The sequence below is a fragment of the Symphodus melops genome, assembly GCF_947650265.1.
Source record: "Symphodus melops genome assembly, chromosome: 8".
NCBI lineage: Eukaryota > Metazoa > Chordata > Actinopteri > Labriformes > Labridae > Symphodus > Symphodus melops.
The window spans coordinates 17,150,354-17,171,068 of NC_136698.1; the positions used below are offsets into that span (position 1 = coordinate 17,150,354).

Sequence of the window (20,715 nt, forward strand, 5' to 3'; positions counted from 1 at the left end):
ATGAATATTCATACACTATTTCATATTCTGGCACAGTTAAGTGTTATCTCTAGATTTATTTTTTCACAGCTGCAGAGACAGAGAAGGCCTTTTCAAGTTTTCTGTGAAGTCGGAAATATATTCATAGATTTGTGAAAGACCATTGACTGTGTGTCTAGCAGTGTATGGAGGGACAGTGCGAAAGGAAAGCCTACGTGTGACGCAATTGCAAAGATCTTTTTATCTCATGTGGCCCTACTATTTTTCAGATCAAGCTTCCACTGACTGATTACAACCAAACAGAAAATATGCTATTCATCAGAGAGGAATAAATGAAAAGTGGCCATGTAGCCAAATAAAAAGTAGATATTTTGTGACGTAGAAGTGGTTAGAACGTGTGCCCCAAGTCCGGAGACTATAGTCCTCCAAGTGGCCAGGTTCAAATGCAATCTATCTTCTGTACAATCTCTAAAATAAAGGCGTGCAACTACCAAAAATAATCCTCAAAAAAAGCTTTATTGCAAATGTTGTTTCAAAATGGCAGTGATGGCTTAAAGTTCTAAGGTTACAAATTAAGAAATGTTTTGTATCAATGCAATTTTGATTGAGTCTGGCATATCTTTTTAACCACATCCTCTGCTTTACAATAATGTTGTTCTTTCAAATATACAGACCAGATACAACCTCCAACTTGCTTGACAACACACTAAAAAGTATGCTATTGTTAACAGGCTATACTGATATTATGGATAAAGTTCACATTAATGCCACATACCATCCACAAAATTATTTATTTTCTTTTAGATCACAAAGCTAAACAAGGTGGTTGATGTAAGAGACTCCCTAACAGAACAGGGCCATATTGTAAATCTGTTTCCAGCAGAATGCCTGGGTGAACCTTGAAATTTCTATCGAGTTGATTTATTTTAAAGGTCTTTTCAGATTGTCTGCTGAACTCAGCTTGACACTGTCAGAAACATCCAGAAGAGGGCAGGAAAACCCCAGTTTCAAACAGACTCCTTCCAGTCTTACATGAAGAGTGTATCATGTATCCCAGCTGTTGACATCCTTTTTGTGATCACTCACCAAGTGAGACCAGAATGAGTCCACCTCCCACTTATGGTCGTGACTAATATGTTTGGATTTTATGAAGAACTTGCTTTGCAGTCGTCTTCAATATAAATCCGCCGTACAATATCCTGTGGAGCTTTCAAGGGGAAACTGGGAGGCATGACAGGATGACCTCATTCAAATCGCTGATGTGAGGATTTTAAAAATGGACACAGAATTAGACAACAGTACTTTTCAAAATAATATGTTTACATGATTAAGACGTGATCATAATCGGGATAAGCAGTCAGGCTTTGAGTCCTCCCACTTTACAGGCACCTCTTGCTCGCCTAATTATTCTATGCTTTCTTCTAAAAATAAAAAATAAAAAACATTAAAAAATATATTTTTTGAGACAAGAGGACTTACATCGAGCTACCCATAAAGGGATTTCTCTCCTGATTCATTCGCTCCTGTCGTCTCGCCTGTGCGTAAAAACTTCGCGCTTGGTAAGATCTGATGCCAGAGAGGACCCAGTCAAGGCAGTAAGGAGGAGGGACCAGAGTGGTGGCGTGGTGTGAGTGTTTAGAGTAAGAGAAGAAATCATACTGGATTCTCCCGACGCCTCCAGGGCTGTGAAATAGAGGCTCCCTGCTGTTCTTCTTCTGTCGTCTACACACATGCAATGAGCACGGAAAGACGCACAGATCCAGCGCTCGGTTTTTTTCACGCGCTGTCTTTTTAAGACAGTTCCACACCTTCGCTGTCAATGTCAGCACAGGTAGTTCCGAGGATCCCGGAAGAACTCGTAGTGCAGGTTGGCAGGTTGTTTGCATAGTCTTTAGTTGTATTGCAAAGCGAGAGCGTGCTCATGGACTTCTTAACCCGACCCAAAAAATAGTTATCCTCGCGTAATTTGTCCAAGTAAAGTAAAGTAAATTAACGCAAAGAAGATGAAGGAGCTAAAGAAGAAGAAGCTGTACGTAGTGATGGACGTGCTGTGTGTTATAGTCGGTAAGTTTTGAAGTCTAACGATACTTCAGCATAATCTGATTTTTTTTAACTGGAAATTGTTTTTGAATGCTGTCAACGGGATTAAGATGCGATCATTGTGATGACTGCACTTCATTGCCAGTCAATGGGTTTGTTTGTTTGTTTTCAGCCATGGCAGCAACTCAGGAATCTGGCTAATAAATCTATGTTTATTTACACGTTAAAATGACATGGAAACGAGTTTTTTTTAATGAGCTAGAAAGATCCCCAGGACAATACGGAAACGATTCTATCTGAGTCTTTCTCTCGAACGCAAATGATTCCCGTGCCCGAGTCTGAGAGTAAAAGGGCAGCCTGACATCTGTTTGTGAACGCAGATCTGAACTGCAATTGTCCACTGCTGGCAGCAATGTGGCATTAAATTGCACAGTGTCGAAAGAGGAAATATCATTCTCTTTCCTCCCACAGGCCTGCTGCATGTCTCATACTCACCAAAAACTTTGCAGGATTTGACAGAGCCTCGGGAAGCTGGATGTTTGTTTATGGAAATGTGATATGCATGTGTTTGCCCTTCTTCTATATTTTGTCTGCCAGGAATCTTCTCAAGAATGTTCCCACTTCCCACATTCAGTGCATTGCTCAAAATGACTTCCACGTTGCTGCATAGACTATTGTTTTCCATCTAACTTTCATTTTAAAACATTAATAAAGGAACAACATGTCCTCTTTTCTCACCTGCATGACTGCAGTAACTTGATCACATAATTACTGTACAGCATTTTCTTTTCGTCAACCTCTGAGCAATGGGTTAAATAATGAGATGTTATGAATCACAACCATGACACATATTGTGGTTTTTGTTGTCATACCTTTTCCTTTTAATCTTTTATACGTAACTTGATGGGATACTGTACAATGACTGCATACACTGGTGTTAAAGAAACTTTTCATTAACCTTTTTCTAACTAAAAAAGAAAACAGGAATTAACAAAAGATTTATTGGATTGAATTAGAGGATATGTAAATTGGCCAAAAAATGAACAAAAAAACATACATGTACATAAAATCACTTTTAAACGCCTTTTTACCGACTTGTGTTGCATTACATCCTGGTGTTTGCTGTGTGTTCAGCTCTTGTTGTGTCTTTTCTGATGACAATGGTGAAGTTGGATGGAGACCGGGGCGAACGCTCATGAATGTGTGGACGTGCTCTACTGTGCAGTTTCAGCTCTTCTCTTTCCTGCCGGGGGTTATAGAGCTGCTGAAGTTGATAAGTCGAGCCATTTCGCTGTCACGTGTCTGGGATTAACGTCTGGGCTGGGTTTGGTTTGTCGATCGGTCAGTCAGGTCTGGAAGCAGCATCCCACCCTGATGCCACCCACGTCTCTCACCCAAACACTCGTCAAATCAACCTCAAGCTTATGTTTGGTTTCCTCAGTCGTGTACTAACTGTAAGGTGGAGCTTGTAATTACGTCTACCATTAGTCCACATGGAAACTTGGTTTGGTTTTGTCTACATTTCTTAGAGTAAACCAGAAAATTCCATGTTTGTATACCAATGGGAAATGTTTCTCTATGAATAACATCAGAAATTATCTTTAGCTTTTCCTCCTCTTCAACAAAAGCTTTCTAGCTTTCTATACTCGCCTCTTAATATTAATCTTGAGTAGTATTATCCTAATAATGATACAAATTGGTATCAGGTTTATACTGATTGATTAATTAATACGTAGTATCCGTCAGTCGTAGCAATCAGTATCAAGCTTGTACCAATATTCACATCAATGCCAGTGTCTGTTACGTGCCTGTTTCATTGCTGATATTTATGCCAGTATCATTAATAGACGTGTATTGATGCTGATATCGATACCAGTATCATTGTCAGGCCTATCTTAAAAAGCACTTGTATACGGGAGAGTCTATGATTAAGTCCAGGAATTAGTGTTGGGAAGGTTAAAAGGATATTAGAGCATACCTGAAACTCTGTTTTCTACTTTTGGTGGTACAGTGATCGCTTGCCTATTATGTTTTGTTTTGAAATTCAAAGGCTACATAACAGCACAAGATATGTTAACTATTAACCTTGGCATGCTCTAGTTCACTCAAAGCCTGCCCTGCCCAAGTCAAATAAAACTGGACACATAAATGGATGAGCATTTAAAACACATTCTGCTGTAATGTGGCTTCCAACAGAGAATCATGTGTCTGAAACATTTGATCTACCTTTCAAATATCCAACCCAAGTCTTGGGTTTATTGTTCATGGTCAGCTCTTGTCCTCCATTCTTTCTACACTGTATTCCTCCCTTCCTCTCTCTGTGTAAGACTACACTCAGCACAAATAGGAGGTGGGTGTTGGCTGAGTACGCAGGGAGGAAAGACCGAGCTTTAACCTCTCCCTGCCCACAGCTGCTCCTATCTGTAGGTGCAGCACTGCAGGTGAAGGCAGTATAGGAGTGAGAGGAGCAATGTGACTCGGCTGCTTTTGCAGGGGACATGAATGTGAACAAACTGTGAGCTATGAGTAATATGTTAGATTCTCTTCAGTAACGTGTGTTTAAATGGCCTAAAGGGAAGGCATCGGTACAACACACGCTCATGCAAATGTTTGTTTTTTCCATTTGTTGTACATTAAAGTAGGCTGGGAAAAACCGGTTGTGTCAAAACAAACACACACGCACACCAAGGACTGTATGTGAAGTGTGTTGCTGAAATGGAACATGTTTAAGTTCTATTATCCAACTGTGCAAAAAGACGACGGAAAGATGACACTAGCGTGTTGTTATTTTCCATTTGTTTCGTGTATTCAAGTGAGGTTAAGCTTTAAAACTATATTATTTTAAAGAGGATATTATAGATATAATATTATAGACACATTGTTTATGGATATGGTAGAGAACAAGGCATTTAAGTTTGTTTGTTTGTTTTTTTGTCAAAGCCTGACATTTTTGTCTTTATTAAATTGTGGAATAATGTTTTGTTATTGGATGACCTATTAGCTGGATGTCTATTTGAGGGGGTTGTTGAAGCCGTTTTGCTGCAGGGTCTCAGAGAAACTGGGCCTCTTATTGCGGTTGTGTTGGGAAGACAGATTGTCCCGAGTTCTCAGACAAAAAGGCAGCTAAGACATCTGATGGGAATGGTTTTCCTCAGGAGAGTTCTGTCATGGAAACTAAAGCCCTTTGAACAAACAGACTTTTCCCTCTGAGAAATTTGAGCTGCCTTTGTTTCTTTCTTCTTCCTCGTCTTTTTTTGGTAGTCATCTTAATTGCATGGGGATTTGTGGTAAAAACAAGTCTTTTCTCAATCATACAGTTTAGTGGGTTTTGATCTCGACCACCAAAGAGTATAAGTAAACTGTACAGATTACCTCAAAAATGGTGGTATTGTTAATGTAAGACAGTGTCTCATAATTGGTGTGAGATTTCAAATAAAAAGTATAAAATTCATTATTACTTAAAGAATTTATTTGCCATAAAGACGATTTGAAAGCAGATCTTCTTGGTTTCTTTGCACCAGGAATGTGTTCTCCCATAACTAACCAACGTACTGACTTTTGACATGGATCACAGTGCTGCACAATTTTGAGGAAGAAACTCGAAAACAACTTGATTTAGTCAGAAATTCATCAACAAATTATAGTTTCAGGCTATATTTTAAAGGTGCAACAGCAAAAACCCCTGCATCAATGAGCTTTTCTAGAGGCTCAGTATCTTCCATGGTAGTTCTACTCTTAAACTCCTGCAGTCCTTTTTATAAACCTGTGTGGCAAGCTTCTTTGATCCCCTCCAAAACCCAAACTCTTTGATTTCAACCCAAAATTTAGCCTCCCTCTCTCCCACCACTCTCACAGAACCTCCACTTGCCACCCTGTCTCCTTCTGCACCGCTTGCAGCTAAGCATGCGTGAATGATGCATGGAGCGAAACAGGGGGATTAAAAAATATAGAATGGGCAGGAGCAGGATTTGGTGTGACTGGTGAGGTTGGGCGTTCCTCTTGTGAATTAGAATTCCAGAGGCCAATGCCGGCGGAGGTTGTAGGCTCAGCACATACCTTCCACATGAGTCAGTCGGGTTTGGGGTGAGACAGTCAGAAAGAGAGTTTGGTTGTTTTGTTACCGCAAGCTATCTTAGAAAGGTCTGTAACATCACCCGAGATAAAGCTTTTGTGCTGTAGGTTTCTTGCTGACATCTGAACAAATGTGTACTTGTGGGAGTAAGGAAAATAGAAGCAGGTAACAGTCACTAAAGAAGAAGTTTGTCCTTGTCCAAAGTGGAAAGCGAGCGACAGACATCGGAGTCATAAACAGTGACAAAATATGGTGTTAATTTGAAAGAAAATAAGTTATTAATGGAAGGAAGAGATTAATTGAACGATGCTCGTTGTATGAATTTCACAGCGGGAAATGAGAGTGGAAGAAATTAGGCGTAGGAGTGAATGTTCCAGCTGTGACCCTGAAGGAAACTTTGAGACCAAACAGGGCAGCCCGGGGGCATGAGAACACTCCACACACACACCTCTCATACATCACACACACACATAAAGGTTTAACACGCCTTGAAAATATGCATAATTAAACCCCAGACTGTATGTTTTTTAAATTGAGGAGAATAATTGTCCCACCACATGGTCTTACAGGTGCAGCAGGTTATGTCAGAGAAACCATGGCAAGTAGGTGTGAGTCACATTTGAACCAGTTCCAAGAACTTCCAGATGATCTTGGCAGTTTGAGGAGTCCACTTTTCGTTAGAAAGACTGAGAGGAAGACAAAATACATAAAAACAACTAGAACCGAGAGAGGAGGTGACAAGCCTCGAATGTCAGCCCCAGAGTGCGATTGTGGTCCGGATGCTCCGACATAATTGCACATCTCCCGGCTAAATAAAGCAACGTCCTGTTTAGGCCTCTATATTTACAACAGAAGAAGTGTGTGGGAGGACTGGGTTCAAGAAAATGATGGTCAGAAAAGATGGAGCTGCAGAGGGATGAATGAATGACTTTGAAAAGGATGGAAAACACTGAATGGAGGATGTGAATCATCAGGGTAGAAGGAAGGAAGGAGTAAATCTGTCTGTTCTCACACTGACATCTTTGTTTGTCTCTAAATGCTTACATCATCCGTTACGCTTTTCCAACTGTTTTGTACTCTTCAGACCCTCAAGACACTTTTCCCATTGTATGTTATTTTGCTTTTTTGCTCAATTAGCAAGAGGAGCCATGTGCTAAAGCTAATACATGCTAATACAGCCAGGTAAATGAGAAGCCGTAACCTTCCAAAAATCTAAACATTGCCCCTGAAATGGGGCAATGACAGGAAAGCCCTGCATCCTGCACCTTCAAACACGATCCTGTTATAAAGGCTCTGGCTGGAGATTGCAGTCGCTTCCTGGCTACATTCCAAATTGGCAACATGTTCCTACTGTCTGCAGAAGCAGGTGTCTCGAAACAAGTACCTCCATTTCCGATCCACTTTTGATGCATGCACATGTTATTTTGTTAAAAAATGTTTTTTTGCTGATTTCTAGGTTAAGCTGAACACAGAGACACTACTCTTAAAGAGGAGGCAGCTCGGGTGCAGTGTCCATTATGGGCTTGTCTCGTGGTAGTCTGGGGACCTATTTTGTCTGCCCCAGAGGTCTATTTTCTGCCAGTAAGCTTTGGATGTACGTGTTAGTCAGTTTTTTAAAAGAGAGGCTTGTTTGTTTCTGGCAGATATTTCTCTGAGGCTCTGCTCTCAGTATGTATATGTTCTCCCCATGAGAGAAGACCAGACTCTTTACATAATTTAATTTGCAAGCTTTTACTCGCACCCAAACTTGTAAAAATGTCTGTTAAGTTTAAGTCAGCTCAATTTATTAAATCAGAAATGACAAACTTAGGTTTATTACAAGCCAAGGGAGGGTTGTTTAAGGTCAGGTGCCCTGACTTCACTCAGTTCATGAACTGTGTCAACAGTCAAACTCCAAGTTTGGTTAAGCAGATTAAAATTAGCACAATAAAAAAAAAATCAATCAAGGCCATGAGTGTATGGCTAAATTAGCAAATAGCCTACAAGTAATAGTCAAGGTTGTAATGATGTTTGAAGTGTTTAAAGTACAAGCAAGCATTTTTGGAATTGCTCAGGTGTAAGAAATGGACATATTTCATTAGCTGCTGGCACTTCTCTGAAGATTTTCGCTTTGTTTTTCTCTCTCTGCTGTGATTAATGACTCTGCTCTGGCAAGTGTTAAAAGCTTCATGAAACAGTTTGAAGTTACTTTACTATATAACTCCAATGTAGGAATAATGACGTCTTCTATTTACCGTAACTTAACTATTTGCCAATGTTAAGAAATAACATTTTGAAGATGTTTAACAAAAATTTCTTGAGGATTCTGAAGTCGTTGCTTTTTTTTTAAAAATAAAGGATGCATAGAAAAACAATCAAAGAAAACTGCAAGTGGTGGAGATATTCGGCCCTTTAGTCAGAGGCCAAATAATAACTCTGTAATGACAATATATCCAGTTTTGCCCTATTTAGGTTCAACAATTTCAACAAGGTAAAGCAAAGGAATATTTTTCTTCTAAATTTTCTGATCAGCTTGACAGCTCGAAGCAGGATGCAGCATACAGCTGTATGGTCTAAAAGCCACTTCAGTAAATCCATATCACTGCTACTCCCTAAAACAGGATGTTAGTTAAATACAAGATACCCTATGTTCTACTGTTTGGACAAAACAGGATTTCAATGGTCCTAAGAGGAAGCTTTAAGGAGTAAGACAGTAAGACGTTTTAAACAAAGTCTACCATGTCCTGACATGGCTGATGGACATATTAACAGAGTTCCAACAGGCCCCTGGTGGATAGTGTGGTGGGAAGTTGTTTTGCAGGGACATGTGTCATCCAGCTGCTACTGCTGCAAAAAGTTCAAGTTTCCACGAAGCATGGTCAAAGCAATGCTTTACATTTTGGGAGGTAGGTTATATCAGATTACCAGATCACACTCGTGTCTGAATATGTCGCAAAAGAGCAGCTAGAAACTTAGCTTGGAATATAGACTGGACACTGGGGGAAAGTGTTGGCCTGGCTCTGTCACTAAATAAGTACATTCCCTTTCTGGCAGGAGACATAAAACGATTGGCACCGCTCCGCTGTCTGTGCAGAAATGCTTCATCCAGCAGCTCGTTAGCATTGCATGATGACTGGAATCAATGGGAAACATTCCTGGTGTGTTTAATGTACAGTTAAGAGAATTTTCTTTTGGTGGAGAGCTACATGAAAATAATATGATACCACTCTTACGTTTGTATTATTTGATATTAAACTAAAGCCAGTTGTTTTATCAGAAAGACTGTTAAAAGGGAAACGGAAAGCCAGACTTCTATAAAAGTTACAACATTTGCTGTCTGGCATAGAGTTACATAAAAAGATTACCTTCATCATGTCTGTGCCCTGTGAAGCTGCAGCCTGTGTGCAGTTAGCTTAGCTTATCTTAAAAGACAGGACACAGCTAGCCTGGTTCTGTTGCAGGATAAACACTAGAGCTTTAAACCCTTTTCTGTTTGTTTTTAACCCTGCCTTCCAGAGTTTTAAAAACAACAGAACTTGGTCAGTGAAAACTAAGGAATCATAATGTGAGCAGATTTGTCTACAGTGTTGAAGTAAATGATCAGAAGTTGTGTTTTATCCTCCTGTTTGTCTGCTTGATCGTAGATGCAGCTCAAGCAAGGTTGGGTTACCGTGAGTCACATGCAGTTGTTTGTCCTTTAGAGCTCTATTGTATATTCTACTGTCAACACAGAGCTTCTGTTTTACTGCTGCCCTCCTTTACTGAGCCAATAAGGCCCTTTGTGTATATGGTGTCTGTAAGAAACATGTGTGCTGTTGGCATGTTTCTAAACAATGTCCGCACTCATCTAATGTCACCCTGGCTTGTACGATGTCAGACAGAAAAAAGATTCACACTGCATGTCATTGTAAAGGAGTCATTTTGTATGGTTGATGTTTGCAAAAACAAAAAACATCTATAAGGGACATTTATCAACTAGTTAATTCCAACTTACAGTAGACGTTAAGGAATCAGTAGTTGTATTCATGAGGGTGTTTTTGTGCCATGCATTGTGAAGTTTTTTCAAAGTCCAAAAAATGTACATAATTCACCACATCTTTTGAACTGCTTTTGAAAAAGCACATAAATGATTTTTTTTTTTTTTTGTCAGTATTCAAACATTTACAGTAGGTTGTTACTCGATATTAATCATAAGAGGTCTCTGGCTTTGTGCAGCTGAGCCCTGATCCAGCATCCAGAGTTGTATATTTTCCTTTAGTCTCAGTCTCCATCAGTCAGTCTCGCTGGAAGTCCTCCTGGAATTATGTCAGCTGCAGACATTTTCTGAAAAGAATGGGAGGGGTGCACTGCTCAGTTACACAGGAATGTTATACTATTGGTGAGAGCACTTTTGAAAGTGCTCTCAGTTGTTTTTCTTGAATTTAGAATGTGGCAGTACAGCATTTCCATAGTGGCCCCAACACTGTCTGTCTGCATGTTAGTGTCGGTGGTGGACTATTAGGGCGTAAAGAGTACATTCCTCAGTGGGACTGAAACTCGTGATTATTTCCATGCTTAAATTAATTATAAACATGTCTTATTGAATGTCACATATACTGATATATCCCAGTCACAAGATACAGGGCTCATGTTTTGGAATGGCAGTTTTTACTGAAAGCACAAAGAGATACTACTACTGTACAAAACACTTTATGGATGGCAAGAAAACTTTGATAAATCATTACAAACTGTCTTCACTTATATCTTTTCAATATAATACATTCAGGATTGTTTATCAAAAAAGGGTTGAAAAAAAGTTTCTGGCCAGGGACAATTGCTATAGTGATTGTGGTAGAGTGGTTGTCTCTCAACAGGAAGGTTGGGGGTTCATATCCAAAGCTCTAGCTGCCACATGTAGAGTGACCTGTGAGCAAGACCATGAACCCAATATTGCTCCCACTTCTGCTGTAGAGGCAGAATTGTGTGAATTTATTAGCAAATACTGTTGGACGCTTTAAATGGCAATCTCTGCCATCAGTGTTTGAATGGATAAGTGTGACCTTTGGAGTAGTTACTGTTTGATGCTTGATACTGTTTGCCTGTCTCTGGCCCAGTTTGACACATTAGTCAGAATCTTCTTTAAACACTTTCAGTCTCTGATTATCTTGAGGGCAGTTGGGTCAAAATAACGAGCAAACCATTATCTAGAAAATGTATGTTACAGCTTTTATGTATAACTACAACTCTATGAACAACACATCTTAAAATGTTAACTTTTATTCATCATGTACACATATTTACAACGACAAAATGTAGTGAAGTGATTGTTTATGATGTCCGAAAAATATAAGCGGGAGAGAGTGTGTGAGTTGGTTTTTGGAGGGATGTTTCCAAACATTAAGGACATTTGCCCTGACAGAGGAACCTTGGGAAGCTATTTTGCAAACAGCCACATTATTCCGAAGTTGTACGTGTTGTGTTTGCAGTAATTTGTGTCCGGTCTTTTTCATGTTTATTCACTCATTGGCATCATTCAGCTCCTTGCTGTGCATTTCTACCCTGATATTTACCTACTGGATGTATTTTCTCCCCGTGGGTTGTTTTCATCGGTTTCAGACCTTGAGGCCAGAGAGAGAGAGAGAGAGAGAGAGAGAGGGAGCGAGAAAGCGAGAGAGAAAACAATTTAGCTCTGCTTAGAGAAACATTTTAACTTTCCTGCTTTGGAATGATGTCACGTCTGAAAATCTGCAAAGACCAAGACAAATGTGTTATTTTAAAACATTGTTAATGCAATCATTTCAGCAAAGAAAAAAAATAGGTTAACTCTAATCCATCTCAATAAACGGTTGGTTTTCTGGTTTGTTTCTCTCTGCAGCTGTCCTGCCATGCTTCATCATGACCCTCGTCTTTAAGCCTTACATAAGAGGGGTTTACTGTGACGATGAGAGCATCATGTACCCCTTTAAACAAGACACCATCACTCATGGCATGCTGGCGGCCGTCACCATTTCCTGCACTGTCATCATTGTAAGTCCCATCTCAAAATAGCCAGAAAGTGTTGAAGTATAAAAAGGATTGCATTTTAATGACACAGTTAATGTTCTACTAAATATCCTCAAACTCTTTCTTCTGTTCGCCTGTTCCTTTAGATCTGCTCTGGAGAGGCTTATCTAGTCTACAGCAAGAGGATTTACTCAAATTCTGACTTTAACCAGTATGTAGCTGCTCTCTACAAGGTAGTGGGTACCTTCCTGTTCGGAGCCGCTGTCAGCCAGTCGCTCACTGACCTTGCCAAGTTCACAATCGGCCGTCCCAGACCCAACTTCATGTCCGTGTGTGCCCCCAAGATCTGCAATGGATACATGCAGGTGATCAACTGTACAGGCAGGCCTCAGGATGTCACAGAGTCCAGGTATGGGGATAATCTCTTTACATTAAACTTGTATTATTGTGCATTGAAGGGACATTACATTTAATGTGTTTTAATTAATGCTTTACATTAGTGGGATTTATACAGAAGCCCAAAGCGGACATGCATCCATCCAGACATTTTCCTTTCTCCCTTTTCCTGTGATATGATTAAATTCCAATTGTTTTCTTGAGATCTCCACAACATTATGTCATTATCACAAGATAACAACAATGGTTTTCTTGTGAAATTAAATTAACTAGTTTTGTTTTCTTAAGATGTTATTCCTTTGATTATCACAGGATGCTGAATTCAATGTTTGTAATATTCAATTCTATCTGTTTACATAGTAACAGATTTCATGTATGTCATATCTTGAGAAGAAGAAAAAAGAATCAGATGTTCTTGTAATAGGAGGATCATTTGGTGATCTGGGAAACAAAAAATGGGCTTGCTCATGGTTGGCAGTGGGGTAATTTTCTACAAGAATGATGCCCAAAAGACTAAAGATTAGACAAATTTTCTTTTCCAGATTGTCCTTCTACTCCGGACACTCCTCTTTTGGAATGTACTGCATGCTCTTCCTAGCGGTAAGTTCTGGACAAAATGCATATAAGCTAGTATCTATGTGTACAGTAAACATGGAATTGTCTTCATGCTAAGTCCCTATAAATATCTTGGCATAAATCATCTGATAAATTCCTGCGAAGAAGAAAAGGAGGCAGTTTGTGCCTGTGGACTTAAAAGAATAAGGCAAGAGTTCAGAAGAAGAGTGTGTACACTGAGAGAAGTGATCTGGAGGCCTCTGCTGTCTTTTTCCCAGCAATGATCAAGGAAAAAGCATGTGCTGTGTTCTGTCTCCCAGACCCATACAGTTCATTACCCTTGGCTTCGTTTGTTTTGTGTTAAAAGCCAGGCACCAGTGTGAGTCCAGGAGGCTCAAAAGGCCAAACTATTAACAATGTTCAGTTGAAATACAAAAAAAAAAAAAAAAAAAGCTTTTTGAAGAAATTACGTCAAATCTCAAGATAGTGTCCATTTTGCCAGGAAAATAGTGCAAGCAAGCAGAGCTAAGCTATAATTACCAGCATGTGTCTAACAATGGTGAATACAGAGTGGAAAAGTGTGCACCTTGAACAGCAGCCAAGCAGAAGCTTAAAGAAGTCAGTTTTGTTGCCAGGTTAATAATTTCATGGATCGTTGTGTCTTCCAATAAGAAAGGGGGTTTCAATCTATGAAGGACTTAAATTTGAGTGGTCCTCGAGACCTCTTAAACAAAATACCTTTTGAGGCATTGTGTGTATCTTCATTTGTTTTCTGTGGTTGGATTTAGATTTATTGTATCTACCCTTATACCCTTATACCTGATAATACAATACAAGTACAAATGAATAATTTACTTCACTACTTTTGTTTTGCAGCTGATAAAACTTTTTGTTAGATTTTCGAAATGGATAACAACAATTATGACACATTTTTCTCAGTGGTAAAGCAAGCTGTTACAAAAGGAAGGACTCCCTGAATAATAACCATGTCCACCCTTCCCATCTCTTTTTTTGTTCTTTTCATCATTCAACCCACCCCACCCTACCTTTCCTTTCCTTTCCTTTCCTTTCCATTTCATACTCGCTATTTCCCCGTCCAGCTCTACGTGCAGGCCAGACTGGCGGCTAAGTGGGCAAGACTTCTCCGGCCCACCATCCAGTTCTTCCTGGTGGCCTTTGCGGTGTATGTGGGTTACACAAGAGTCTCTGATTACAAGCATCACTGGAGTGATGTGCTGGTGGGGCTTCTGCAGGGAGCACTTATTGCTGTACTTAATGTGAGTCTCCATGACAACCTTTTTTTTTTTTTTTTTTTTTTCCCAAGTACAAAATTGTCAAATTTAAAAATGTCTATATTTTATGTCCATGATATAGTATCTAACTTCTAGTATGTTTTGGGTACAAAGATGCTTTAGGGCTAATGCAGCCTGTTTAGATCAGTATGAGGTTATACACTGAAAATAGTGTTATACTATAATCAGCCAGCTGAAAACTTTAAATTTGTACTCTTCTTTAAAAATGCTCACTCTGAAATATCAAGATATTTTTCCGCATTTCATTTTCTGTGAAGTAGCTACAGCCTTACTTGATGACATCTTCACTTTCAGTGTTACTCCTGTGGTTTCTGGATTGAGAAAAAGCAAACACAAATAGAACTGGCTAGGTCCCAAGAAATGATGAAGAATGAGAACTTTCTGTCCATGAAACTCGACAATCAGTAGATTCTATATTTCAGCCGTGCTTCAGTCTTGACACAAAAATTAATATAAACAGGAAGACTAAGGGGAGTGAAGTGTGACAGCACACTGGCATGCTCTCAGGCAAAAAGTCCTCCCTCTTCACTACACCCAGCTGGGAACTTTATTGTTTGGCCAATTCCCTGTTTGGAATGAGCAACTGTCAGCACTGCCTTGTGGAAATTCTGGATTGGTTGAGTGTGTGATTCTGCTTGTGATGTGTGTGTGTGTGCATGTATGACTAATTGTGAAGTAAGCCTGTGCCTTTGGCCTTCAACGTGCTGTGTGCAATTAGAGACCCTCCTGGGCATAGTGTTTTATGGCCTACAGGTTTTGTGCCCGCTCTCTGTGTGTTCCTCTCAGATGTGTGTGAGTGTGTCACTCACCAGCTGTACACAAACCTATCCAGACACATGTAATCACAGTTTCCAGCCCCAGCCCCTTACATCCTCTGTATCCTATACATTCAAATATTTTAATCTCTGTGGGAAAATGTTTTGTTGAGTGACCAAATCTAACCTCATTTCCTGCATTTTCCCTTCTTCCCCACTCTCTGCAGGTGCGTTTTGTGTCAGACTTCTTTAAGAAGCGTCCTCCACGTTGCACCAGGAAAGAGACAGCTGATAGTGAAGAGCCAGAGAGGAAACCTAGCCTGCAGATTGCGGATTCTGAGCACAGCAACCATTACAACTATCACCACAATCCAGGCACAGTTTGATATGGGCTGATTCTAGGGGACAAAGGCTGCAGGCTGTAGACCCTAAACCTAAGTGATAAGGTCCCAAATCGGGGTCTTCAACCTTTACTGTGCAATCAACAGTGTGTAGTTACCTGGGTCGTTGGCTTTCCTGACTGTTTTTTTTTAAAAATATATATATAAATTCTGCAACAGACCTGTTTATCAATTAGAAAGGAGTTGAACTAGGAATCTGGTCTGTAGCTTGCAGCTTCGAAGCCCCTACTTCCCTCCTTCTTTGTCAACCACTCACACTCCCCATCCAATGGACTGACTGAGGGGGGGTGCATCTCATCAACAGGTGCATGAGTCCCCTCACAAAGACACCACAATGACCTCCTTTTCTCCTGTAAGAGAGAGAGGGGCATATTATTCCTAAGACATCATTGTTGATGTTTCAGTGTATGTGTGTTATCCTGCATTAAGTGAAAGACTCCAGACCCACATCAACAAAGCTAATAGCTCAAGATACACTAAGTGCTCGTGGCTAATGTGTGTTAGCTGCATGCAGCAGAAACAGAGGAACATGTGCATCTCTTTATGAGTCCTTCCTGCCAACTGACGAGTGTTAGTCTGACATTTACTGGACTTTATGCCACCTCCTTACAAAAAGGTTCTAATGCTGTGTTTACAGGAAAAATGCTCCCCACAATCTAGTATGTTGGGTCAAACAGCCTTAAAATTCCTGAATTCTGCCAAAAGCTGGGATATGTAGATTTGAGTTTTTATTCTCATTGGGTTTAGCAATACAGGCAACTATTTTAATTGCCAGGAGTTTGTTGATTTTTTTTTTTTTGAGTTTTATTAAGGTTTTGGTATGCTTTATGATTTGTTTTTATGTAGACAACCACATTTCTTATGTAATATTGGAAGAAAGACAAAGAGGTTAATACATGTTGGTTAAGTCACAGTTTGTGGATTAGCTTCATAGAGTTGCACTTTAGTCTTGCACCACACCAGAAGAACGTGTCAAAATGACAACACATTTTAATTTAAATTGCCAAACAGATTAGCTTTTTTTAATTGTATTTGTAATTTGTAATTGAAGGCCACACTAACACTGCGTAGAAAAGGAGATGTACTATTTATGGACTTCAGCGATAATCCCACAACCTAACATCACCTGACAATTTGTTTCTTTCTGCTTTATTAACTGCCTTACAAACTGGTCTGAGTATCTAATCGGAAAAACAACATCATGTTTTTAAAAGTGACAATACAGGCTTGTCATGAATGGTGAGTCAGGCTTTGTAAATCAGCCTTAATTCACCTTCAGTGGATGTTTACGCCCAGTAATTATTCTTACAGCTGTCTCTTAAGTGACTTGTTGAGTCTAACTTGTAACTCGGCTGTCTGTATGCCTTTACAAAATCTATACATTTAATTGTGCTTGTTTCATTTGAGGTTTCCCCTGTGTTAAAAGGACTGCAGAGGTAGAAACCATTGGAACAGATCTGTGTCATACCACTACCATATTGAAAAGTAAATGTCAAGAAATATGGCTTGGATGTTTCCTTCTACTTTTTTGATACTTAGTTTTTTTTCTAATACTAACCAAGGAAGGATAAGACATTTTGAGAGTAGTTAATTTATTTGACATATCAGAAGTTCTTTATTTAGTCAAATAGGGTTGGAGAGCTGTTATGGTGTTTGTGCAATCACCCCTGCTTGCCACTATGAGCCACAAATACTGTATATAATAATGCTATAAGATAAGAGTTTCATGTTGTGTGAAGGATTTATATATATGTGCTTGTATGTTTGTATTTCACATGTAGGTACAGTACATTTTAATTTCACCTCTACACTGTGTTGGCCTGGGCCCTCATAGACTAGCACCATACAAACAGATCCAATTCCAAGTCAAAAACATAATCCAGATACCTTGGTGAGGCTTTTAAAGGCTCTTTTAATGATAAAGGGTTACATACTTAACCCTGTTTTTGAAGTGTGTAAAACTGCTCCATTCCCACTTCAAAGTATGGTCTGTGCTGCCTTTCCCCTTCCTTTGCTGATAGATGGGGTTAATTTGTGAGTGAGATCTTCTGTGGAGTGCTCGTACGGCATGTGGACCGCTGACAACACATCAGACAGACCGCAAACCTGATAGGGGGGTAAGACAGGAAGAGGAATAGACTCTCACCTGGTTGTGATTGTTAAGCCCTGAAGCTGAGAAAGGGACTCGAGAAAGGTGGGGTACTTTGCGGGGAGTTGGGTATCCTATGGTGAACCTGGGTCCCTGTGGACTTCTTCACATTTAAAACACAGAATTACAATAAGAAACAGCTGGAAACGGTTGTGGTGAAGTGCCTTGTGTGCACCCCTCCCCTGAACCCCTACATCTAAATCATGTGTGCAGCTTCACTAACAGCCCAAAGGAGGATGTAGAAAGGTCATGGTATTTGATTTCCCTCCTTCTTCATGGAAACCAAAGGTTCTCAGCTGGCAATGTGGCTCCATGTGTTATTGTGCTTCATTGAATTAATGCATTTGAGGAGGCACTGGTTGTCCAATTTCCTGTTTGTTCAATTCACAATGTTTGCTTTTTCTATTTAGATTACATCAATAGGTTCTAAACTAGAGGATTTTGAATAAAGCTATTATACACATTCACTTATACTGTTTTCTTTTAATGTAAACATACATGTCACTGACATAATGAACTAATTACACTGGACTTTCCAAATTGTTAATAGAGGATCTTAGGTTTAAAAAAAATCACGTCTACAGGACTTGACAGGTGATGATAAACATGTTCCTGCTTAAATGAGTCATTGAAATATGACAAACAATATTACCACATCAAGAATTCATTTTGTTTGAGTAGAGTTTACTGTAATCTGCTCACATTTTTCTTTGGAGTAATGCATAATAGTCAAGTCAAGTCACAATACAAAAACTCCTTAACCCACAAGGTCTGAGGATCAGGACACTTGTTGGTGTTGTAACCATTTGTTTCCATTTGTGTTTATTGTAAATTTCATAGTTAATTCTCCAGGAAAATGTCTAGTATCTACGGTGGCTTAGTTTGGCCAAGAAGGACATATTTCCTTTTGTGCAGATCACGCAATGCAAACCTTTTCTGGCTTTATCAGCCTAAATAATTCAGGTCTGTGGAGCTAACATTATTGAGAAATGACAATCACTGCAAAGATAATTTCCAGAAACAGTTTCTGTATTTGGAAAAACTTTTCCTTTTAAAATAATACAGAATTTATTTATTTTCCCCGCTGAATTTATCATACCTGCAGATAATATATTTCAGAGGAAAAAATACTGTTACGCAAAGGTGGGTGCGGGGGGGGGGGGTAGAGGAAGTTCGACACAGAATCACAGGTAAACTCTCAGTAACACATGTTTTAGTGCTTTTGCAATGCCATACATTAGGATCTTTACTTTTACTCTCCAAGACAGCCAGGCGAGCGACAGATTAAAGACATGAATGTCATGTGCATGAGGCCTTTTTTTGCTTGGAGAATAATCAAAACCAAGTGCTGAGGATTTAAGAGAGGTGAATCGAGTCTATTGAGTAGCCTCTTGCCAGAGAAAGGACCGCTGCACAAAAATAAACATAGATATTTATAATGAAATAAACACTGGGCTCAGGGACATTTGTGGGAGTGTCTTTGGCAGTGGTATTGAAAACCACTTTCATCCCTCATTTAAAACATTATCACTTGCATGTTGAGAAATCTTTGAGTCCTTTTATTTTGTTTACTATATTGTCATGAGAAGTACAGTAGCTAGGTTATTTACATGACAATTAAGCCATTTAGCTTCGAGGCTATCATTTGCAATTTGTAAATGTGTGGCTTTTGTCTGTAGCAGCTTCCTCACTCTGATTGTAAACACCTAATTTCCCTTTAGGGATCAATAATGTAAATCTTCTTTTTCTTCATATTAAACATAAAGTATGTTAGCTCTGCAGACAAACATTTCCTGACAATTACATTTTTTGGAAAAAAAAAAAAAAAAGCATTCCTGAAAAACTATCTCATATCTTGAATGGTTTGGTCCACATGAAAGGAATTATTTCTGATATCGGGCAATTCGGGCAATTTCGGGCAATTTCTTTGATTTTATTCTGACAAGAATAAAAAGAGGCAGGAAGTATTGGGAGTGCGCTTTGACATGCAGCATGTGTGAAGGGCTAGACTAAAACCCAGGACAGATGCACGGGTTGTGCACATTGGGCACATGCTCCAAACACTGAGCCAAACTGGCGGCCCCAAAAGGGATGAATTCTGTTACTGACCCATAGCTGGATGGGAAGTGGTCTTTTGAAAAAAGCCATATCAGTAACAAAAACAACAACAACCATGTACTGAAGCAGTAAAGCATGACAAAAAGGATTCAGTTGCCAGAATTTTTTATGCTGTGGTAGTTATATACATGACTATTTTGCCTTCTTTGGTCAGTCTACGCCCTGTTTTAAACTGGAAACAGCAATGAATGTTGGACGGCTAGAAAATCTGGGATTTTTAAAATCTTCTCATTTCAAGTTGAAATAACATGCCAATTGTTAACTGTTATACTGTCTATCAATTTCTCAAACAATATTTGCATAATTTAGTAGTTAAGATAGAAGGTGGCATCATAAAATGAGTAGCATGACTCAAACTCAGGGCAATGTCCCCCTTAAGCTCCTTGCATGCACTGACACAGAAGAAGAGAGTTTAGGCAATAAAAAGTTAAAGAAGTCGGGGGGGGGGGGCTGCTCTTATTTTCCAGCCTTTGATAAATTTAATTTTATTAGCACCTAGAAAAGGAGGAAACCGCCTTAGAGAATATCACTTACTGCTTCACTATGACACTCACATTCAAAGGGGCAGTCTTATAACCACGGCAACTCTTACCCTATGTGTCTAGAGACAAAGGCTAATGCATTGATATACTTAAAGGGTTAGGCATTTTTTGGATGTACCATTTTACATGAAGGGCCTCTGAAATTCGCTGAAAAGTATTTTTTCATTCTGTTTTTATGTGATGAATTTAGTTTTGGAGGGAAGAATTTGATAAGATCAAACCCAGATGTGCACAGAATCAGATGCATAAGAAATTACTATTAGTTCACAATTGTCAGAGGATTTCATTAAGTGCACCCAATGTCAGTATGTTATATTTCAGAGTATTTTGAACAGTAACATTATTTTGCAGCATGCATCAGAGGTGTAAAAGCAAGCAGCTTCTGTTACTTTCTCATGCTGGAGCTAGGTTGAGACAATTTTAGCTTGGCGCTG

The 20,715-nt window shown here is 39.4% G+C and overlaps 1 protein-coding gene across 1 annotated transcript; it reads left to right on the forward strand.

The window, feature by feature from the left end:
* The first annotated feature begins 1,442 nt into the window (after positions 1-1,442).
* On the forward strand, positions 1,443-18,088 carry plpp2b (phospholipid phosphatase 2b). Its single transcript, XM_079349891.1, has 6 exons — positions 1,443-2,043; positions 11,925-12,076; positions 12,199-12,461; positions 12,991-13,048; positions 14,104-14,280; positions 15,299-18,088. The coding sequence occupies exons 1-6, from the start codon at positions 1,983-1,985 to the stop codon at positions 15,455-15,457; spliced, it is 870 nt and encodes a 289-aa protein (XP_079206017.1). The 5' UTR covers positions 1,443-1,982; the 3' UTR covers positions 15,458-18,088.
* Positions 18,089-20,715: the final 2,627 nt, after the last annotated feature.

Excerpts from the sequence above, each read along its gene's own strand:
- plpp2b (XM_079349891.1), top strand. The coding sequence starts at position 1,983 with ATGAAGGAGCTAAAGAAGAAGAAGCTGTACGTAGTGATGGACGTGCTG. Across the intron at positions 12,462-12,990 it reads CAGGATGTCACAGAGTCCAG|ATTGTCCTTCTACTCCGGAC; the intron begins GTATGGGGATAA and ends TTTCTTTTCCAG. Across the intron at positions 14,281-15,298 it reads CACTTATTGCTGTACTTAAT|GTGCGTTTTGTGTCAGACTT; the intron begins GTGAGTCTCCAT and ends CACTCTCTGCAG.